The sequence below is a fragment of the Canis lupus genome, chromosome X, assembly GCF_048164855.1.
Source record: "Canis lupus baileyi chromosome X, mCanLup2.hap1, whole genome shotgun sequence".
Classification (NCBI taxonomy): Eukaryota; Metazoa; Chordata; class Mammalia; order Carnivora; family Canidae; genus Canis; species Canis lupus.
Window position 1 is genome coordinate 43,815,671 of NC_132876.1, and position 19,705 is coordinate 43,835,375.

A 19,705-nucleotide genomic window follows, 5' to 3' on the forward strand; every position below is an offset into this window, starting at 1 on the left:
TGATCATTCTAGTCACTGAAAAATCTCGGCTATATAGTTTTCTTAGTTCTGAGCAAGACTTTATTTCGGCTGAAAATGAAAAGTCAAGCCAATTCTTAATATTATATGACAATGTTCAATTTGTAAATTATAAATTCAAAGAAAGGTATTCTACCTAGTTTATTGGTGTATTTACATCTAAGTACGCAAAATAAATGTTCCAGGCTGGTGATTTGTCAGCCTGGTTTTTGGTCCCAAGGCATTCATTCAGCTTTGAAACCCACATGAATAACACTAGGCAGGGAGTCAAACCTAATTACTTGATTGGGGGGGCAGGGTGTGCAAAAGAAAGAAAGGAGCGTGGATATAAGCAAACCCAGATTTTCTGGCTTTAACACATCTCTTCTTTTAAAATTTTTTCTTCTTTTTCAATTTTTTTTAAAAATTTGACTCAATTTATAGAACAGAATCAAGAATTATGGTAACAAGATTCTTTTCCTCGGATCTATTCTTGTTGTGAACAAAATCAATGTCTAAGTCATGTGGCTGTTCAGATATATGAAAGCTGAAAGAAATCTCTTTTTTTTCAATAAAAACCTATGCATAATATTTTAATGAAGCATTCCTAAAGGAAAGAGGAGGTACAGGCTATAAAAAAAGTTCCCCCTAAGTCTAAGGACCTACAGAGAGGGGAATAAATAGGAGTACAGACTTCCTGCCTGAAGGTGATCACTGTGAATGGTGTGAGGAAATGCATACTAGAAGGAAGAGCTTGAGGGAAGGGGGAATTTGACCCTGTAGATAAGTTATGACTCAGATTATTGTGTTTTTCAAAAAAGACAATCAAAACCTTTAGAATTAGTGATGTAAATATAAGATTAGAATAAGCAAATATAAAAAAAATCGTGAGACCCATTATAAGAGCTTCCTTTTGTTCAATGAGAGTCAGAGAAAGACTATAAAAACTAGGTCCTACTGGGAGAGTAATTTGTTTGATCTGCCCTTCTTATCTAAGAGCCAAAATAATGGTTTTGTAAAAGGCTCTTAGAAGTCTCAAATTTGGGCAGGAACAGATACATACATACAAATATACCCACCACAAGTATATATGGACAGTGGTATGGTATGCAGACACCTGATAAGTCTTCCAGTTAATTTCATGTACTATGGGAGAAAACCTAACATAACCAGAAACATTTCAAGTATTTTTAGTCATGCTTTAAATTCAAGGACAGGGCGCCTGGGTGGCTCTGTCAGTTAAGCATCTGCCTTCGGCCCACATCATGATCCTGGGGTCCTGGGATGGAGCACTGCATAGGGCTCCCTGCTCAGCAGGGAGTCTGCTTTTTCCTCTCCCTCTGCCTGCCACTACCCCTACTTGTGCTCTGTCAAATAAATCTTTTTAAAAAAAGCTCAAGGACAAATTTTAAGATATTAATGTAGCTTAGTTCTTTCTCATGTGAGACTGCAAAGCAATGCTATCTCTTTGGTAGCAAACTACAAAGACACATGTGGCATATCTTTGCCCAGGGAACCAGTTTGAGTCTTAGGGTCTGAGGCTCAGATGGGTCAATATGTAATCCTGCTAGCAACTGGCCATACTTCCTGAAACTTAGGACCCCAACAATGAAAATAGGTACATATCATCAGGCTTTACTGTAGTACCAAGCAACCATGACAAGCTGGTACAGCATGGTCTACCGCTCCAGGTGTATGTAACAAAATAATCAAAAACTAACATAAAGAACACTTTGTGGGCCATATTCCCAGGGTTGACCAAAGGCCAGTCACAGTTCCCTTGGAGACTAGAAAGGAGTAAGCAACTAGATCAACTGTGCTATCTTTCTTCACAACCCATCTCCTAGCTCTCTTTTCTTTTTTAAAGTAGGTTCCACACCCAGCATGGAGCCCAACATGGGGCTTGAACTCATGACATGTGAGATCAAGATCTGAGCTGAGATCGAGTTGGACCCTTAACCAACTGAGCCACCTGGGTGCCTCCCACCCCCCATCTCTTGATCAAGGTCTTTTTTAACAACAAAGAGTCATAGTTATTTGGACTTCTGCAGCTAGTACAGCATTTATATACATAAGGGGCAGTCAGAGCAACATAAGAATACCTAATACTTGCATAAGCCAATGAAGGGTGCACATAGGCTTCTTTCAATCTGTAAGACCATTTCAAACATCTTTATATTGATATATCAGTGTAATTATGTTTACTCCCTTATTCCAGGACTACTTGAACTTTGTGATAAACATGTATAGAGCCATTTAATATGGTAATGGAACTAAATCTAATTCTTCCTTGGGCCAATCACTCTCCATTGGTATCATATGCTTTGGAGGTTTTAGTTCAGTTTCAGTTTTGACTATCACATGATTTATTTATATAAGGAGGTTGAATTTTGCCAACAATACTAGTATTATACCATATCACAATATGATTATGATAGTTTGGTTACAAAATAAATCAAGGAAGTATCACAAAAGTGTTTATGAAAACTTCCTAGAATTTTTTTGCCCACATACTAGATATTATTACAGACAAGTGTTATTACCAGTGAGGATGACTCTTGTCTTTTCTGGATTCCATGTTAGTTGAGGGCAAAACCAATCATTTGGCTCAATTTACACTATTAAACAGTCATAGATTCCCATTGACTGTGGTATAGGAAGGCCATCTCCCTTCCATGAGGAATATATGGGTATCATTCAATATTGTTCCTACTAGCTTGTCTTATTTTGGTCCATCTCTTTGCCCAAGATAAGTTAGAGATCAGCAATGTAAATTACAATTTCACTCAAAAACTTTCCACAAGTTTGGGGATCTTCATGTGTCTCAAAGATGCTCTCCCTGAGCTTCCATAGTGAAAAATGGAAGGCCATTATCCCATGGGTACTTGGGCCTCCGTTTGTAGTAAAATAGTTAACAGACCCTGTTGTGTCAAATATATGCTCTTTGGGCAGCCCTGGTAGCTCAGCGGTTTAGCACGCCGTCAGCCCGGGGTGTGATCCTAGAGACCCAGGATCAAGTCCCATGTTGGGCTCCCTGCATGGAGCCTGCTTCTCCCTCTGCCTGTGTCTCTGCCTCTCTCTCTCTCTCTCTCTCTCTCTCTCTGTGTGTGTGTGTGTGTGTGTACCTCTCATGAATAAATAAATAAAATCTTAAAAAAACACAAATATATGCTCTTTCCCAATGGTGAGTGCTAACACTCTCTAGCATTATGCATTGGGTCTGTGTGCCCATATTATCAAGGCTTTATCATCTTTCCAAATGGATTCCCATTTTCCCCCCTCCTGCCAGATGATTCCTTCCAATGTGTCTATTTCAAAGAGTAAATTCTTTCCTTCTGAAAGTCACTCCTCCTTAAAAGTTAATTCAGCTTCTTCCATTATACCTAGGTCAGCTTCCATTTCACCTAGAGCCCTCTTTTATTTCACTAGCTAATGTTCAATCCAACACATGCCTTGTTGCCACTGAATATTAACTGCTTAAGTACAGTTAGGATATATGGCCTATAACCCCAAATTCTGGGTGTCTCATGCCAGAGTCAAGTGTATAGTGGTCACGGCCAAATTCACTAGTTTGAGCACACCATAACATTTTCCATAATTTTCCTTGTCTCAGGTTAGGGTTGTTCCCAGTGTGGACACAAATCCACCATGAAATGCCTAATATGTCATTTTCATTTACAACCCTTTGACATTTTTCATTTGTTTAAAAGATTTCCATGCACAGGAATAGGGATGATATGTGTTCTCACACATCATTCTATGACATACAGACATGTGGCCACTATGTGATGCCCATTATATTTGGGCATCGTGGTCATCAAAATTCATGGCTACACATTTGTCAGTTTGCCTGACATTCTATCCTATGCATTATAGTAATTCAGAGGGAAGACATGTCTGAATATTCTAATGAATTCCTAATATTCTAATGAAGGTAAGTTTCCATAACTCAGTTTCATTACTATTTCTACCTGTGAAATGAGAATAATGCAGTTAAGTATTTAGTGGTAGTTATATATAACCATTAAGCTCTACCTTTTAATAATAAATAAGAAGTCAGGAAAATTGAGTAACATGTAAATGACATCGTGATACCCTCAAATATTAATAAGGAAAAGGGATTACCAGTCATATATTTAATACTTTAGTCACTGAAGGATACACAGATATAGCCCAATAAGTAGTGAAAGAAGCCCTTTCCAAAGCCTTCTCTAAAAGGCGAGTTTTCATGCTAATTTTCCTTTTTTAAAGATTTTATCTATTTATTTATTTGGGAGAGAAAGAGAGCAAGCACATGAGCAGAGGGGAGGGATGGGGGAAAGAGAACGAGAATCTTATGCAGACTCTGTGCTGAGCATGGAGGCCAACTCAGGGCTCGATCCCATGACTCTGTAATCATGACCTGAGCAGAAATCAAGAGTTGGATGCTTAACTGAGAGCTACCCAGGCACCCTGTGATGCTATTCTTGACCATTTTTACACAAGTTAATGTTCATAAAATATATTATAAACTATGAAAATTACTTGAATGATGAGACCAGAATTATATATTCAATGGAATTTATGTGACACCAGCCAGTTCTTTATAAACTGTATTACTTTCTGATGGGGTTTAATGCCATGTTAACAGATTTATTATAGTACCTGGAATACAGAAATACATACTGAACCATGAACATATGCAAACCAAACACTCTTGTTATTGTATCCATAACCTTTAAGTCATACTGGATACCAATTTTTCTCCAACATCAGAGATAAAAACAGTGCAATATATAAATGTCAAATATTAACATACTGTGAAACTACTGAATGGCTTGGCATAAGAATTTTAAACATCCTTTTGACTACAGTTAGTAACAGGCTGAACCTGCCACCAATGGGATAACTGGCTTCTCTGAGAGGAACAGAAGTCAATTAACTTTAAACATTGAGATAATCATCACTCATTACAATATACTTGTGTCTAATCTTCATGAAGGTTTTATAATAAGATTTCAATTTCTAGTCTGTTCCTAAATTCAATTAACTTCAATAGAGAAATCTTCACTGCTCCCCCACTCCCAAATAAATTGGGTTCATCTTTGCTTATTGGAAAAAAGAGTACATAAGTGGCCAGAATTTCATTGCCTTGGGAGGAACTTCTCAGTACATATAAAAATGTATTCCTGCCCTTACTATATGATAAGCTAGAAGCATTAAATCACTATTGAGCATTCTGGAGAAATAGCACACCACTCTGCTGTTATGTTGAGAATATTTGAGAAGGAGAGGAGGTAAGAAATGATGGTGGCTTGGCCCAGGATGGAAGCAATGGAAGTAGTGAGAAGTAACTGGATTCTGGATATTTAATAAAGGTAGAACCAACAGGATTTGCTGATGGAGGTAATGTTGGGAAGTGAGAGGTAAAAGAGGAACAAAGAATAACTCCAAGATTTCTGGCCTGGTGTCAAGAGAAGTAATTATGCAAAGGGAAACAATAATAGCATGTTTGTGTGCTCACAATAGCAGAAGACAAAGCAGAGGACATAGGACACAGACACAGATGCACATAGATGGGTAGCTGTGGCAGAAGCATGGAGAAGTACCCTTCTGATCACTTCAATTTCCTCAGTGGAATACAATCCAAACTATGAGCAGAGAGTGAAGTTGGAGAAGGTGTTGGAGGTTTAAGGAGACAGGAACATGTATGATTAGTTACCTGCAAAAGCAGCGGGGGAGGGGGGAACTAAGAAAACAGAGTACAATTGTTGGCAGTATTGAGAGCTCACCCTGAGTCTGTGGTCATAAATTTAAAGGAAGATCAGTCTGTACTGATGTGTTTTCCTGCTACTTCAAAGTGCAGGCACAGAGTAGGGAGGAAGCAGGATATAACCAGGGTTGGATTGTGACAGCAAGTGTAACAGAGAGAGAAGGGCCAAAGGAACTGAAGATGTATGTATCATATATGGTAATGACCATGGGAGTGGCCATGGAAGTGAAGGTGGGGAAGGAGAAAAGTGAGGCTATCAGGGGGATGAGGGGCAGTTTAAAAGTGGTAGGATCAATGGCCACAACCACAGGTAATTCCCTGGTTCAATGATGCTTCTCTATTTCTGCTCTATTAATTCTATATTTTGTAACTATTTATATATCAGTTGTTAAAATATGATAGAAATGATGAATATGTGACTGGAGTCTAGCACTCTATCATTCATAATCAGATCTTTAAACTTGCCATCCCATGATATTCAGTCTAGTCTCTCTACCCAGCCCTGATCCCACGTGCAAATACACACATACACAGATGCACACATACATGTAAAATAGCAGTGGTTACTTTTTGGTGGTGACTACAGATTTTTTGTTATATGGGGTTTGAGTGAAGGTTTTTTTTCCCTTGTACTTCCTGATTTCTAAATTTTCTATATTAGCATGAAATGTTTTGGTAACTAAACAAAAATTAAAAGAACATATGTATTTACACCCAGATATAATTAAATGCTGGCTATGCTCCCTAATGAGGTGTCAGAAGACTTAAGCAGGATTATTAAGGCCATAGACAAATTACAGAAAATAAAACTTTTTAGAGGATGGAAGCTGATATGTTTTTAAAACTACCAGTTTTCATAAAACATATGCATGGATCACTGTCTAACAAGTGAAATATATTACAACACATGACTCTGAAACTACAATTAAAGGAGTATTTTGGGGGCTCTTGGTTGGCTCAGTCCAATGGAGCATGTGACTTTTGATCTTGGGGTTGTGAGTTTGAGCCTCAGGTTAGGTGTAGAGATTACTTAAAAATAAAATCTTTAGGGGCGCCTGTGTGGCTCCATTGGTTAAGAATCTGCCTTTGGTTCAGGTCATGATCTCAGGGTCCTGGGACTGAGCGCTATCTTAAAAATTTTTTTTAAATAAAACCTTTTAAAAAAGTATTTTTAGATTGGAATAAAGGACCATTACAAACCTGTTTCCTGCTTTGAGCTCTTGCATTCCGTAATCTTCGAGCAGAATAAAATATAAAATAGCCCACAGTTGCTGCCGTAATAATGAAAAAGGACACAGAAACGAAGAAAATTGAATAGTGATTCACCCAAGGGCCATGCTTTTTCCCTACTTCGATGACCATTGTTACTTGTATGCCTCTTTGAATAGACTGCAGAATTTTTGTGCCTTTCAGATTGCCAATCATGATTGCAACAATGTCTCCTGCACCTGTTAAAGAAAATAAATTCAGTTTTAGTTTTGGTAAAACATTCTGTGTATAAAAATCCAAATGCTAAAGTGATTTTAAAGTATTCCCAGTGAGACAATGGAAGGATATTCATGTATTCAATTAACGTTTATTGGGGACCTACTATGCATATATGTTACAGAGAATATAAACATGCTGAGACTTCGGTTACTGATCTTAAGAACATAGTTTAGTAAGGAAGCTAAGACATATAAAAAATACCTCCTCTCCTCTCTTCAGGTTAACCACCTATGATTCAACAGTACTGAGTTTGGGGCCAAATTTGTCTCTTAAGATAGTCCCCAGATGGTAGAGGTTAGGGCTTACATCCTAGGGAATCTGAGATTTGGGAAGGACTGAAATACATAACTACATATTTTCCTAATTTATAAGGTGATAGACTACTTCATGAGCTCACTACTAAAATGTACAAGAATTTACATATCAGTAATCTAAGATAAATAATGTTTATAAGCCCAAATACATGGGGGATCCCTGGGTGGCGCAGCGGTTTGGCGCCTGCCTTTGGCCCAGGGCGCGATCCTGGAGACCCTGGATCGAATCCCACATCGGGCTCCCAGTGCATGGAGCCTGCTTCTCCCTCTGCCTGTGTCTCTGCCTCTCTCTCTCTCTGTGACTATCATAAATAAAAAAAAAAAGCCCAAATACACTATATATATAGAACTCCATGTAACATTTTTTCCATATCCTCTAAAACAATATAAAATTTATTCAAGGTACTCTAAGGTCTTGCACGGCACGGACCTTATCAGGTTAGCAATGAACAAAACATGTAAAATTAATACTAATATGGGCAGCCCAGGTGGCTCAGCAGTTTAGCGCTGCCTTCAGGGCGTGATCCTGGAGTTCTGGGATTGAGTCCCATGTCAGGCTCCCTGCATAGAGCCTGCTTCTCCCTCTGCCTGGGTCTCTGTCTCTCTCTCTGTCTCTTGTGAATAAATAAATCTTTAAAAAAAAGTAGTAATGTGTGGTTCTATTCAACACCAACTAAGGTCAAGCCTGAAATTAGACTAAGTTTATTACTTAGTCTAATAGTCTAAATCTTAGTCTAGAAGTTTAATCTTTTTAATTCCTCTCTGTCTACCCCAAACTATATAAATCCTGTGAAAAAAAGTAAAGGACAAACATTGTCTTTCCCATTGTTGTGAGAATGTCAGATTACTCATGCCATTCCAACTCTTATCAAGGTGTATATTCCTTCTAGTTTATATGACCTGAGACCAATAATCTTAAGCAAAAGAATAGAGTTCTTTGAATGTTAAGAGATTACCAGCCAGAGAAACCTCCTACTGATACTAGGTTAAGGTACTAATAATCTTGGTTAATGATCAAACTCTGATCTGAAATAAACACAACCCTACACCCACCCACACATGAGCGCACAAGACTCTAAAAGGCTTAATCTCTTTAACTAGATTTAACTACGTAATTTTCCCAATTTATAATGTAATAGACTTTAGAATTTAAACACAAAAGTACATTATTAAAATAGTATTCACACTTTCAGTGGTCAAATTAAGAGTACAAACCTTAAATGACAAGGTACATAGCAGAATTACTACCCGAGTAATCCCTTAAAAGTTTATGGTCCCCAGTGGCCAAACTCTTCAAAAGATCAAGATGATATTGCTTGAAGTTATTAATTCAAAAAATATATTCATAGAGTATTGTTACAGATCCATAAAGTTCTAAAGAGACTAGCTTTTAAATATACGATAGCCATTTAGCTAAAACCTTTTACAACTTTACTAATTTGCCAATACTTACTTTGGTAGGCACTAACGACTTACTCTCTTTTCATTTACATGAAGAAAATCTCTAAAGCAATGGGAAGTGGAAGAGTCTGAAGTGCTTTTTGTTGTATCTTTTTCCTCTATCAGTATTTGACCCAAATATACCTTATGGATCTAGAGAATCGGCCATTTTGCAAGAGAGCAGCTCATTTTTCTATTTATTTGGGAGCTTTTACATTTCTAGCTTTGGCACTAAAAGCACAGTTAGTATTTCAATTTTCTTTTGTATTTGTCTTTTCCTTACAAGCCATCTGTTGGGAAAATTTGGGGTTATATATATATATATTTTTTTTAAAGATTTATTTATTTATTTATTCAGAGAAAGCGAGAGAGAGAGAGAGAGAGAGAGAGAGAGAGAGAGAGAGAGAGAGAGAGGCAGAGACACAGGCAGAGGGAGAAGCAGGCTCCATGCAGGAAGCCTGACGTAGGACTCTATCCCCATCTCCAGGATCACACCCTGGGCTGCAGGCGGCGCTAAACCGCTGAGTCACCAGGGCTGCCCAAAATTTGGGGTTATAGAGATTTATTATATAAACTCAGCATTCATTTCTGATATTGTAACCTGTATAATCTTTGAAAGTAGAGATAATTCTAAAAATCAAGTTTTAGAACATAATTTTAAAGATTATGTTCTTTTTATTTTTTATTCTATTTTTTAAAAAGATTTTATTTATTTATTCATGAGAGACACAGAGAGAGAGGCAGAGAAAGAAGCAGGCTCCATGCAGGGAGCCTGATACGGGACTTGATCCCAGGACTCCAGGATCACACCCTGAGCCAAAGGCAGACACTCAAACCGTTGAGCCACCCAGGCGTTCCCTAAAGATTTCTTTTTAAATCATATATGTGTCCTAAACTTTTTGACTAATAGAAATAAGTTTTCATTCTTTTAGAAGATATGATGTGGGTGGCAGGGGTGGATGCTCAGGAAAATATGGACCATTGTGGTCAGATGGAGATTAAAAAACAAGGGCAGTCAAGAAATGTACTTTGTCTACGCATAGGGAACAATGCTATGCTTCAATTGCCTGAAATTCATATTCATACATGCTATATGTAGTTTAAATATCTACTGAATTAGTTTTCTAATCATATACAAGACCTATTTCTAAACATTCTTATACATATCCCCACATCTTTGCAATGATTTAAAAACTGCTCCCTCCTTCCATTTCCCAATCACAGCCTCTGGTCATCTGATGTGAATACCCAGAATCCTGTCTGAAAACTCACTGCTAACCTAATCAGCCATGTAGATGTGATTTTCTTGGTGTCTCCCATTATCAGATTCTTCCTTCTATTCCTGCTGCCTGTTTAATATAGGTTATCATAATTTCCTTGCCTGAACTACTTCAGTAATCTCCTAACTTGTCACTCTACATCCCTGTCCTTTAAAGTTTCATCAGAGTTTACCTTCCTGGTTGACTTTTGCCATCACTTGGTTGCATCATGCCTCTTTCTGGCTCTAAAGTCTTTAGTGACTCATTGGCCTAGCATTTAAAGCCTTTTATGATTTGGTCCCAACTGACCTTTCCAGTTTGATATATCTCCACTACAACTCCATCTCATGAACACTCAGATCCAGGCACGTGGGATTGGCTATTCTCATTCACTTTTTACAATTCTCCTTTTGTTTATTCTGTTCCCTCAGACTAAAATCTCTTACATCTGTTGACATTCCCCTCCTCCTTCTCTGCCTGTGCATTACTCAAATCCCCCAATGCTCCCTGCCTCTTATGTTATTTTCCCAAGTTTTAAGTGAGAATGTAAATGTTCCCTCTTTGTTCCAGTCTGACTCATTTTTGAGTTCTCACTTTGGGTCACTTTTGGGGGGTGGAGGGGGGGTTCTCCCTTGTTGCCTCTAGCATTGTCTCTCCCCTCTTTCTAATTTTATACTTTCAATCTGCTTTCAACTCTGAAAAGTCAATGAAGCTTTGGTCTAAAGAAAAAGTAAAACTGGCTTCCAAAGAAAGCTTGAGGGCTTCAGGTGCAAGTACTGTCTGATATTTATATTGGTTGCTCAGTGACATTTTTGTTTGCTTCCTCAATCCAGGCCATGCTCTGGATAATTGAGGTTTCCAGATAAGATTTATCTATAAACTAGTCCCTGTACTAAATGCTTTACATGCATTAACATATTTAATCCTCATATCAACCCTATAAAGTAGGCATTGCTATTATCTCATTAAAGATAAGACTGACTAGCTTGCCTAGGATAACACAAGCTAATAAGGACAGAACTGGTATCTGAACCCAGGCAGTTTGGCTCCAGTGTCTCCGCTCTTTGCCACCATTCTACATCAACTCTCTATCTTTAGTGAAACCTAAAGCTATTATTTTACTGTAAATGTGAAAATTAATTACTGAAAACGTGAATGTAATTAATACATTCAGGATGAGGGGGTGGTTGTGGTAAATACTTAACAAGGAGGAAGCCTTGATTTGTAGTGTGTGCCAATTGCCATGGTGTAAATAATTCTCCTATGGCCATATGAATGCACAGTTCGGAAAATACGGGTATAATTATCTTCTTTTAAAAAAGATTCATTTATTTTATTTGAGAGGGAGAAAGACAGGGAGGAGGAGGGGCAGAGGGAGAAGGGAAGCATACCCCTTGTTGAGCGCAGAGCCTGAGAGGGGCTCAGATCTCATGACTCTGAGATCATGATCTGAGCTGAAAACCAAGAGTTGGATGCTAAAACCAACCGAGCTACCCCAGGCACCTCTGGGTACAATTATCTTGATAGCATTCACTCAATTCAATAAGGAATCCTCGAACTTGCTACTTAAAAATCATTAACAACACCATATAGCTCAAGTTTTTTGCATTTTTACTCTGTTACCTAAAATATTTTGGGAAAAGGAATAGATTAGGAATAGGTAACAATTAAGCAGAAGACATACACACTCTCTAATTTCACATGTTGAACAGTAAATAATGGTTTCTGCCTGTGACTATTTTGGGAACAAAGGTAATAAAATAGACAGTAGCAACTCTTACTACTCTTAGAGAATATCACTCAATTAAAATGTTAATATATGGGGATCCCTGGGTGGCTCGGCGGTTTGGCGCCTGCCTTTGGCCCAGGGCGCGATCCTGGAGTCCCGGGATCGAGTCCCACGTCGGGCTCCTGGCATGGAGCCTGCTTCTCTCTCCTCCTGTGTCTCTGCCTCTCTCTCTCTCAAAAGTGTGTCGATCCTTGGCACTACTGGTGAAAGACACTTTCCAGTTATTATTCAAAATACAAAAACTTGGGCAGCCTAGGTGGCTCAGTAGTTTAGCGCCGCCTTTGGCCCAGGGTGTGACCCTGGAGACCAGGGATCAAGTCCCACATCCAGCTCCCTGCGAGGAGCCTGCTTCTCCCTCTGCCTGTGTCTTTGCCTCTCTTTCTTTCTGTGTCTCTCATGAATAAATAAAATCTTAAAAATATATATATGTTTACATGCTGGTGGCCAACCCCTTTAATTTCCTTCAAAAAGCTAATGATATGGTTTTTGCCTAATCTTATTTATTTGTGAACACAGACAAATTCATTGAACAAATATTTACTGTGTATAAACTATGTAGTAAGCTCTGTGCTTCTGGACCTTCCTCCTTCCACATTTAAATATTAATGTGTCAAAATGTAAAATAAATTCTAAAGTATTTTACAATATATAAAATCTTCTAAGTATAAGGATGGCATACTTACAGAAGCATGGCATTCAAACACAAAATACAAGGGGGTATGGAATGCTGTTCTAGTATCTCTTTCAATTAGTATCCTACTTTTAATATTAGAAAAGAATATTTGCAATGAGTGACTTACAAGTAATTAGTAAGGACTACTGAAGGCCTAAGTAGCTCTTCAAAAACCTTCTCATATTCAATACTGCCCAACATCTTGATAATATAGTGAGGTCAGGACTTCTGAATTCACTCATATGTGGAATGAATAAGATCTAGGTGTGAAAATTCCAATATGATTCTCCAGCAAACATCCTCCATCAGAAAATCTGGAACCAACTCAAGTGGACTTCTGAATATTCATTTTGTTCACAGTAGCTCTCAAAGGCTCAGTTTCCCTCACTGTAGCAACTAGGGCAGGTCAATGTATTTCAGCTTTGAGCAACTAGGGAAGGTCAATGTATTTCAAAGAGCAATACTAAAGGTCATAAGACCAAGGAGTCCTAAGTGGCATTTTTTAAGCTAGAAAAAAAAGTAAACTTTTAAGCCTGACTAGCTCATCTTCCTTCAAGTTCCTGTTTTGTGACTTTCTTGACCCTTTTTTTAAAAAGATTTTATTTTATTCATGAGAGACACAGGCAGAGGAAGATGCAGGCTCCATGCAGGGAGCCTGATGTGGGACTCAATCCCGGGACTCCAGGATCACACCCTGGGCTGAAGGCAGGTGCTAAACCACTGAGCCACCCAGGGATCCCCATTTCTTGACCCTTTTGATTATTCCCAGCCACAGATAAACTGACTTTAGGTTTCCTAAATTGACTTCTTCATATCAACTCTCTTGATTAAAAAATAATAGTCCTATTATTGCACCTCAACAGATATACAAATGATTTCTCAAAGGTATTGGATATATAGGTCTGTGGTTTACTGGGAACCAGACAAATCAGTACTCCACACCTCTATAAATATGTCACTATACTCCTAACTAGCCTTTTAGTTATATTCTGGTCTGTTGCAGAATACGAAACAGGCATTAGTACAGGTTAGCTGTTAGGTAAAGCAATGGTTCTTAACGTTCTGTATTGTTAACAAATGACCTTTTGGGGGGAGGGATGGTGACAGCAAAAAAGACTAAAATCACCTTTTATTATCATTCCTTTAAGCCAAAAAAAAAAAAATGATGCAGAGGTAGACAACCATAGTACGGCAAATTGCCTTTCTTTCTGCCTTGAATCCACAGATATTTCTGCTATAGGTTTTGAAAAACAATACTAAAATACAGAATAGGTCTCAGTTTGATATAGCACCAAAAAAAATTTCTGGCACTTGGGACTCCTCAGAAAACAGCATATTAAAGACACTAGGGAATTGAAAGCAACACTGTTCAAAGGTCACATCTGCATAATTTGTGGATGACAGGTCATATGCACAGGTTAACAATTCTTAGAATTATTATTTAAAAATACCTAGTCCTGTCTAGACTATTCTGACTACCATTAGGGTATGTTTAGCATATTGTTAAGAACCAGAAGGCTAGATCAGCATTTCTCCAAGTTTTTAGTCTCAGGACTCCTTTATACTCTTTAAAGGTATTAAGGAATCCAAAGAACTGCTGGTTACGTACATTATTTCTATTTATAGTTACCATATTAGAAATTAAAACTGGGAAATTTTTTTAACACTGGGAAATTTTTAAAATATTCATTCATTCATTTAAAATCACAGCTGTGAGACACCTGGGTGGCTCACCCGTTGAGCATCTGCCTTCACCCCGGGGTGTGATCCTGGAGACCCTGGATCGAGTCCTACATCAGGCTTCCTGTATGGAGCCTGCTTCTCCCTCTGCCTGTGTCTCTGCCTCTGTGTGTGTGTCTCTCATGAATAAATAAAATCTTTAAAAAATAAAATCACAGTTGTAAATAGATGTTAATATAATAGACCTTTTTAAAAAGATTTTATTTAAGAGAGTGCTTGTGAGTGAGCACGAGGTGAGAAGAAGCAGAGGGAGAGGGAGAAGCAGACTTCTTGCTGAGCTGAGAGCCCCAGGCCAAGCTTGATGAGGGTGGGGGGGGGCTCTGGAATCATGACTTGAGGCTACATTTAACCAACTGAGCCATGCAGGCTCCCCATAATAGACAGTTTTAATTAATTAAAAATATTTCCCCCAAAAAAGTAATTAAGTTGCATTGTCTTTTGTGCAAACCTTTTTAATGTCAGACTTAATAGAAGACAGCTGGATCTTCATATCCACATTAGATCTATTGTGATCCATTTTTCTGGTTTCAGTATATGAAAGAAATCTGTAGTCATGCAGATTTGTAATTAGAACATTGTATTTAGGGGATCCCTGGGTGGCTCAAGGGTTTAGTGCCTACCTTTGGCCCAGGGCATAATCTTGGAGTCCCGGGATCAAGTCCCACATCAGGCTCCCTCCATGGAGCCTGCTTCTCCCTCTGCCTGTGTCTCTGCCTCTCTCTCTCTCTCTCTCTGTCTCTCAGGAATAAATAAATAAAATATTTTTAAAAAAGAAAATTGTATTTATAGTATTTAATAGCATTTTGAAATACTTGTAGATATTCTTTGATACTACACCAAAACTCAACAAGTGGTAGTTTCTTAAACGTAAGGTGCAAAATAGAATTTGAAACTATATCAATGAACTCTTTGTACTAAATGAAAATGCTTGGATGAATCTATCTTACATACCAAATGGATCCTTTATCCATGCATGGTTTTGTAATATCATGTATTGGCCATTTGAAAAGTACTAGTTCACTGAGTTATGCAGATCTTATAGTGATTTAAGATTATACAATATCAAAAAATCATGGTTATTTAATATCACCACTGATCTCATCAGAAAAGCCTAAGTATTAGGAAGTTGTCAAGTTTATGTGGCAGATAAAGTTTTCCAAAACTCTAACTTTTGCTTGAATACTTAGATTTTACCATTAGCAACAAATACTGTCATTTTTTCCCTTGAAATGACAGGCTCACTTCATTCAAGTTTTAGAAAAGTTCTTCCAAATACTCAAGTCTGAATTACATGTTTGCCAGTAGTATTTTTATTTTTTTTAAAGATTTTATTTATTCATGAGAGACAGAGAGAGAGAGAGAGAGGCAGAGACACAGGCAGAGGGAGACGCAGGCTCCATGCAGGGAGCCCAACGCAGGACTCGATCTCGGGACTCCCGGATCATATCCTGGGCCAAAGGCAGGCGCTAAACCACTGAGCCACCCAGGGATCCCCGCCAGTAGTATTTTTAAATTAAAAAGGAGCTGTTTAAAGAAAGGTTACTTCAAGGGTGCCTGTGTGGCTCAAGTCAGTTAAGTGTCTGCCTTTGGTTCAGGTTGTGATCCCAGGGTCCTGGGATCAAGTCCGCATCGGGCTTCCTACTCAGTGGGGAGCCTGCTTCCCTCCTTCTGCCTCTCCCCCTACTTGTGCTCTCTCAAATAAATAAAATCTTTAAAAAAAGAAAAGCTACTTCGGCTCACAACTCAGTCATGTTAGTGCTTTTCCTTCAGACAACCATCATACTTTGGGATGCTGCAGAAGTCCTTTGTGCCTACCTCGCATTTCATCACACAGAATATTCAAAAAAAGAGTTGTGCATGATAGGGCAGAGATTTAATAAAATTAATTACACTTACTAATTCATCAAGGACATTCTTAAGTGAAGCTGGATTTTTTATTACTATAAATGCATAGAGATACAGTATATGATACAGTTTGGTGCCTCTGCTTTAATTTCTGCTAAGGTGCCAGCAGTAGTTTCCCACCATTGCTTTTACACCACCTGTGTAAACATCAACACAATGAATATGGCAAATTATGTCTATGTATTATTATGAGAACAGTTTTCAATTCATGGACCCTCGAGCGAGTCTGAGGGACCAGTGGTCCCAGATTCTGTTTTTAAAACCGTTGGGCTAGATTAATGATTCTCAAACTTTAATATTCATGCTGATTACTTGAGAAACTTGTTAAAACACTGAACTCCCTGGCCCCATTTCCTGATTCAGTCTGTCTGAGGCTAGACTTAGAAATCTGCAGTTTAAGAAGTTCTCTGGGTTCTTTTGCTGCATGTGGTCTATGGCCCATACTTTCAGAAATATTGGCCCGAATTTTGAATTGCACTTTGATGTTATGCTCAAGGAGTTTCAAGATAGTGGTTCTCTCTGGCTAGATCAATGCTAATCCTTCATTTTGCATAGAAAACTCTGCCAATAGAATTATTTTGTTTTTATCAGTAAGTACTTCATACAGAGAAGTTTGAAAATTAGCCACATCAGAAACAGGCCCATTCCTCTCCTGTTATAATACATGTCCATTGCCTCTCCATTGTTTCTTACCTAAATCTATGTAACAACCTCCTAACTGGTCTTCAAACCACCAGTATTTAATCCTCCAATTCATTCTTCTCACAGCTACCAGATAAATTTTCCTAAAAAGGAAAAACACTCATAGTATTCCTTTGCTAAAGGCCCTTAAGGAGCTCCATTTTACCTACAGAATAAAGTTCAACCTCCTTTTATAAGATCTCCACCCATCTGGGTTAGGTATTCAGCATTTACACAGTCTAGTGCAGACCTCCCTCAAAGTTATCTGGTTTCTTTGCGTTTCGCTATGAACTCCTTCAGGTTAGGGACTGGGTCTTTCATCACTATATCTACATCTAGTAGAGTGCCTGGCACATACTACATGCCAAATAAATGTTTGATAAATGCCATTTTAAGTACGCTGTACATAGTGATAATCTGAATCTTGATTCAATCTGAAAAGAAATTCATCCTTAAAGATAATTGCAGTGGACAGAGTGTAAGGTGTGCTTCTTCCCTACATTCAAAGATGGCATATCTTGATAGAGCATGTCTGCCTACATCAAGGACATATTATATATAAAGATAAAGTTAAACGCTAATTCTATTCTATAGAGTTTGGATTTAATGTGATGCCTACTGCCACTGTGCTGATCCCTTTGAAATTATCATACTGCCAGAGCAGCACTAATGGCAATAATCCCTCTCCAACCTGGGGCTTGACTATACCTCAGTCTTCCATTTACATTCAGGAGCTAGGACAGACGCCATTTTAGCTCCAAGCTCAAGGTAAAATCCAGTCATCCTGGCTCATAGGAGACTGGTAATTTAGCCACTTAGGAGGTTCAGAGGACAGAAAAGAGAAGTCTTGAAACAGCTGGAAGACGTTTAATATCTATAAACCTTAAATTTGTGCTGATACTAAGGGAGAGAAAATAATAATATGCTATTGCAAGACCATGCAGAAATTATAGTATATCTGTTATGTCATTAATATGGTATTGTTATTGTATTAAAATTTTTATGAAGTTCTATTGTCAGAGTTTTTGTTTTGGGGGTAGTAAAGTTTCTAGAAAGCAAATTCAACATTTGTTGTTGCTATTTATTTATGTTTTCTAAGGTTAGTTGGTAAATTCTACAGCATCAATGTATTTATTCAATACATACAATTATCCCAATACTTTGAGAGAATAAATTGTGCAATATCCGGAGCTGTTCAGAATCTGTAAGAATATCTGATGGTGAAGCAACTACTGACTAGCAACATATACACCACAGGTTAAAAACAATTAGATATTTGTTAGGCAGTAAAAAAGGATAAGAGATTTAGGGGTTTCAGGCAAAGAAAATGTATATAAACGAGCATAAGAAATTATTGGTGGGCAGCCCCGGTGTTTAGCGGTTTAGCACCGCCGTCAGCCCCGGCTGTGATCCTAGAGACCCGGGATCGAGTCCCACATCGGGCTCCCAGCATGGAGCCTGCTCCCTCTGCCTGTGTCTCTGCCTCTCTCTCTCTGTGGGTCGCTCATGAATAAATAAATAAAATCTTAAAAAAAATTATTGGTGATTCTTTGTTTTTGCATTAATCAGTTCTGTTACCCTGTGACATGAGACCTTGAGAAGGAGAGTTCCAGTGAATAAATTGTTGCTGTACCCAGGGAGAAAATATGAGCACAAAACCAAGCCATAGCCTAGACTGACAATGAAATTGGGAAATGGTCTTCACCATCTTCCACTTTACCCTCAACCTTTCAGACCAAATGAAACCAGTACAAGAATGTATGGAAGGGACATACACTTTGTACCTTAAATTTTTCTGAACTCTAGAGAATGCCAATTGGTATGGATCTAAAAGCCTCATCTAAATTATTTCAGTGTCAGACTAAAATATCATTAGCCAAAAAAAAAAAAATGCAATAAAGGCTGTAAAGGTGACCTCTCCGGAATGAAAGGACCACATCATTTATCTTTACCTACTCCCTGCTCACTCTTCCCCTATCACAACATCCAGAACAGTGCTGGTCATAAAGTGTATTCAAAACTTTGTTTAAATTGGAACTTCTTTTTGCACACATGCTCTTCAGATATAGTTTGTGATAGGGGAATTACATTGGAAATTTCATTAGTCACTAAAATTATGAAGAGCACTGTGTTTAGAGATACAGTATTCATCTTGATCTGGCCATAAGAACCCAAGGGCACAAAAGTTACAGATGTCCCATTAGTATTCTAGGAGATCTCTGTATTAGAGAAAAAGAGAATTTGGTATGTCTCTGCAGAAATTTTGATATCATTTGCCAAAAACAATTCATAAATAAGGACATTCTACCAACTGAGAATATTAAATTTCCTCCTGTATGAAGCATTACAAAAGCGAACTTTTGTACTAAGGTACACCCACTAAATATAAAAACAAACAAACTGGTCTCTCTTGTGTTTTTATACTTCCACAATAAATTGTTTCTCAAAGTCAATATGAAAAATAAGCTTAGACTGTAGTGACTACACTTTGAAGTCGCATTAATTTGATATAAAAGGTACATTAGTACAAAGAAATATAACTGTCATCATATTTGAAAACATTCTGTTCTTACCAGAGTGAGATAACTAGTTTAGTTACTCCTTGACATTGACAATACTATGATACAGTTAAAATCTGAGGCCAGTCTAATTAAATAAAGGAGGAGG

The 19,705-nt window shown here is 38.0% G+C and overlaps 1 protein-coding gene across 2 annotated transcripts in view; it reads right to left on the reverse strand.

Annotated features, from left to right (window-relative positions):
- The window catches only part of RNF128 (ring finger protein 128), a 123,750-nt gene that overhangs the window by 27,095 nt on the left and 76,950 nt on the right, over positions 1–19,705 (reverse strand). For both annotated transcript variants that reach the window (XM_072818113.1, XM_072818112.1), the window contains exon 2: positions 6,950–7,197. In XM_072818113.1, the coding sequence (XP_072674214.1) occupies positions 6,950–7,197 (248 nt within the window). The remainder of the gene's footprint in view (positions 1–6,949; positions 7,198–19,705) is intronic.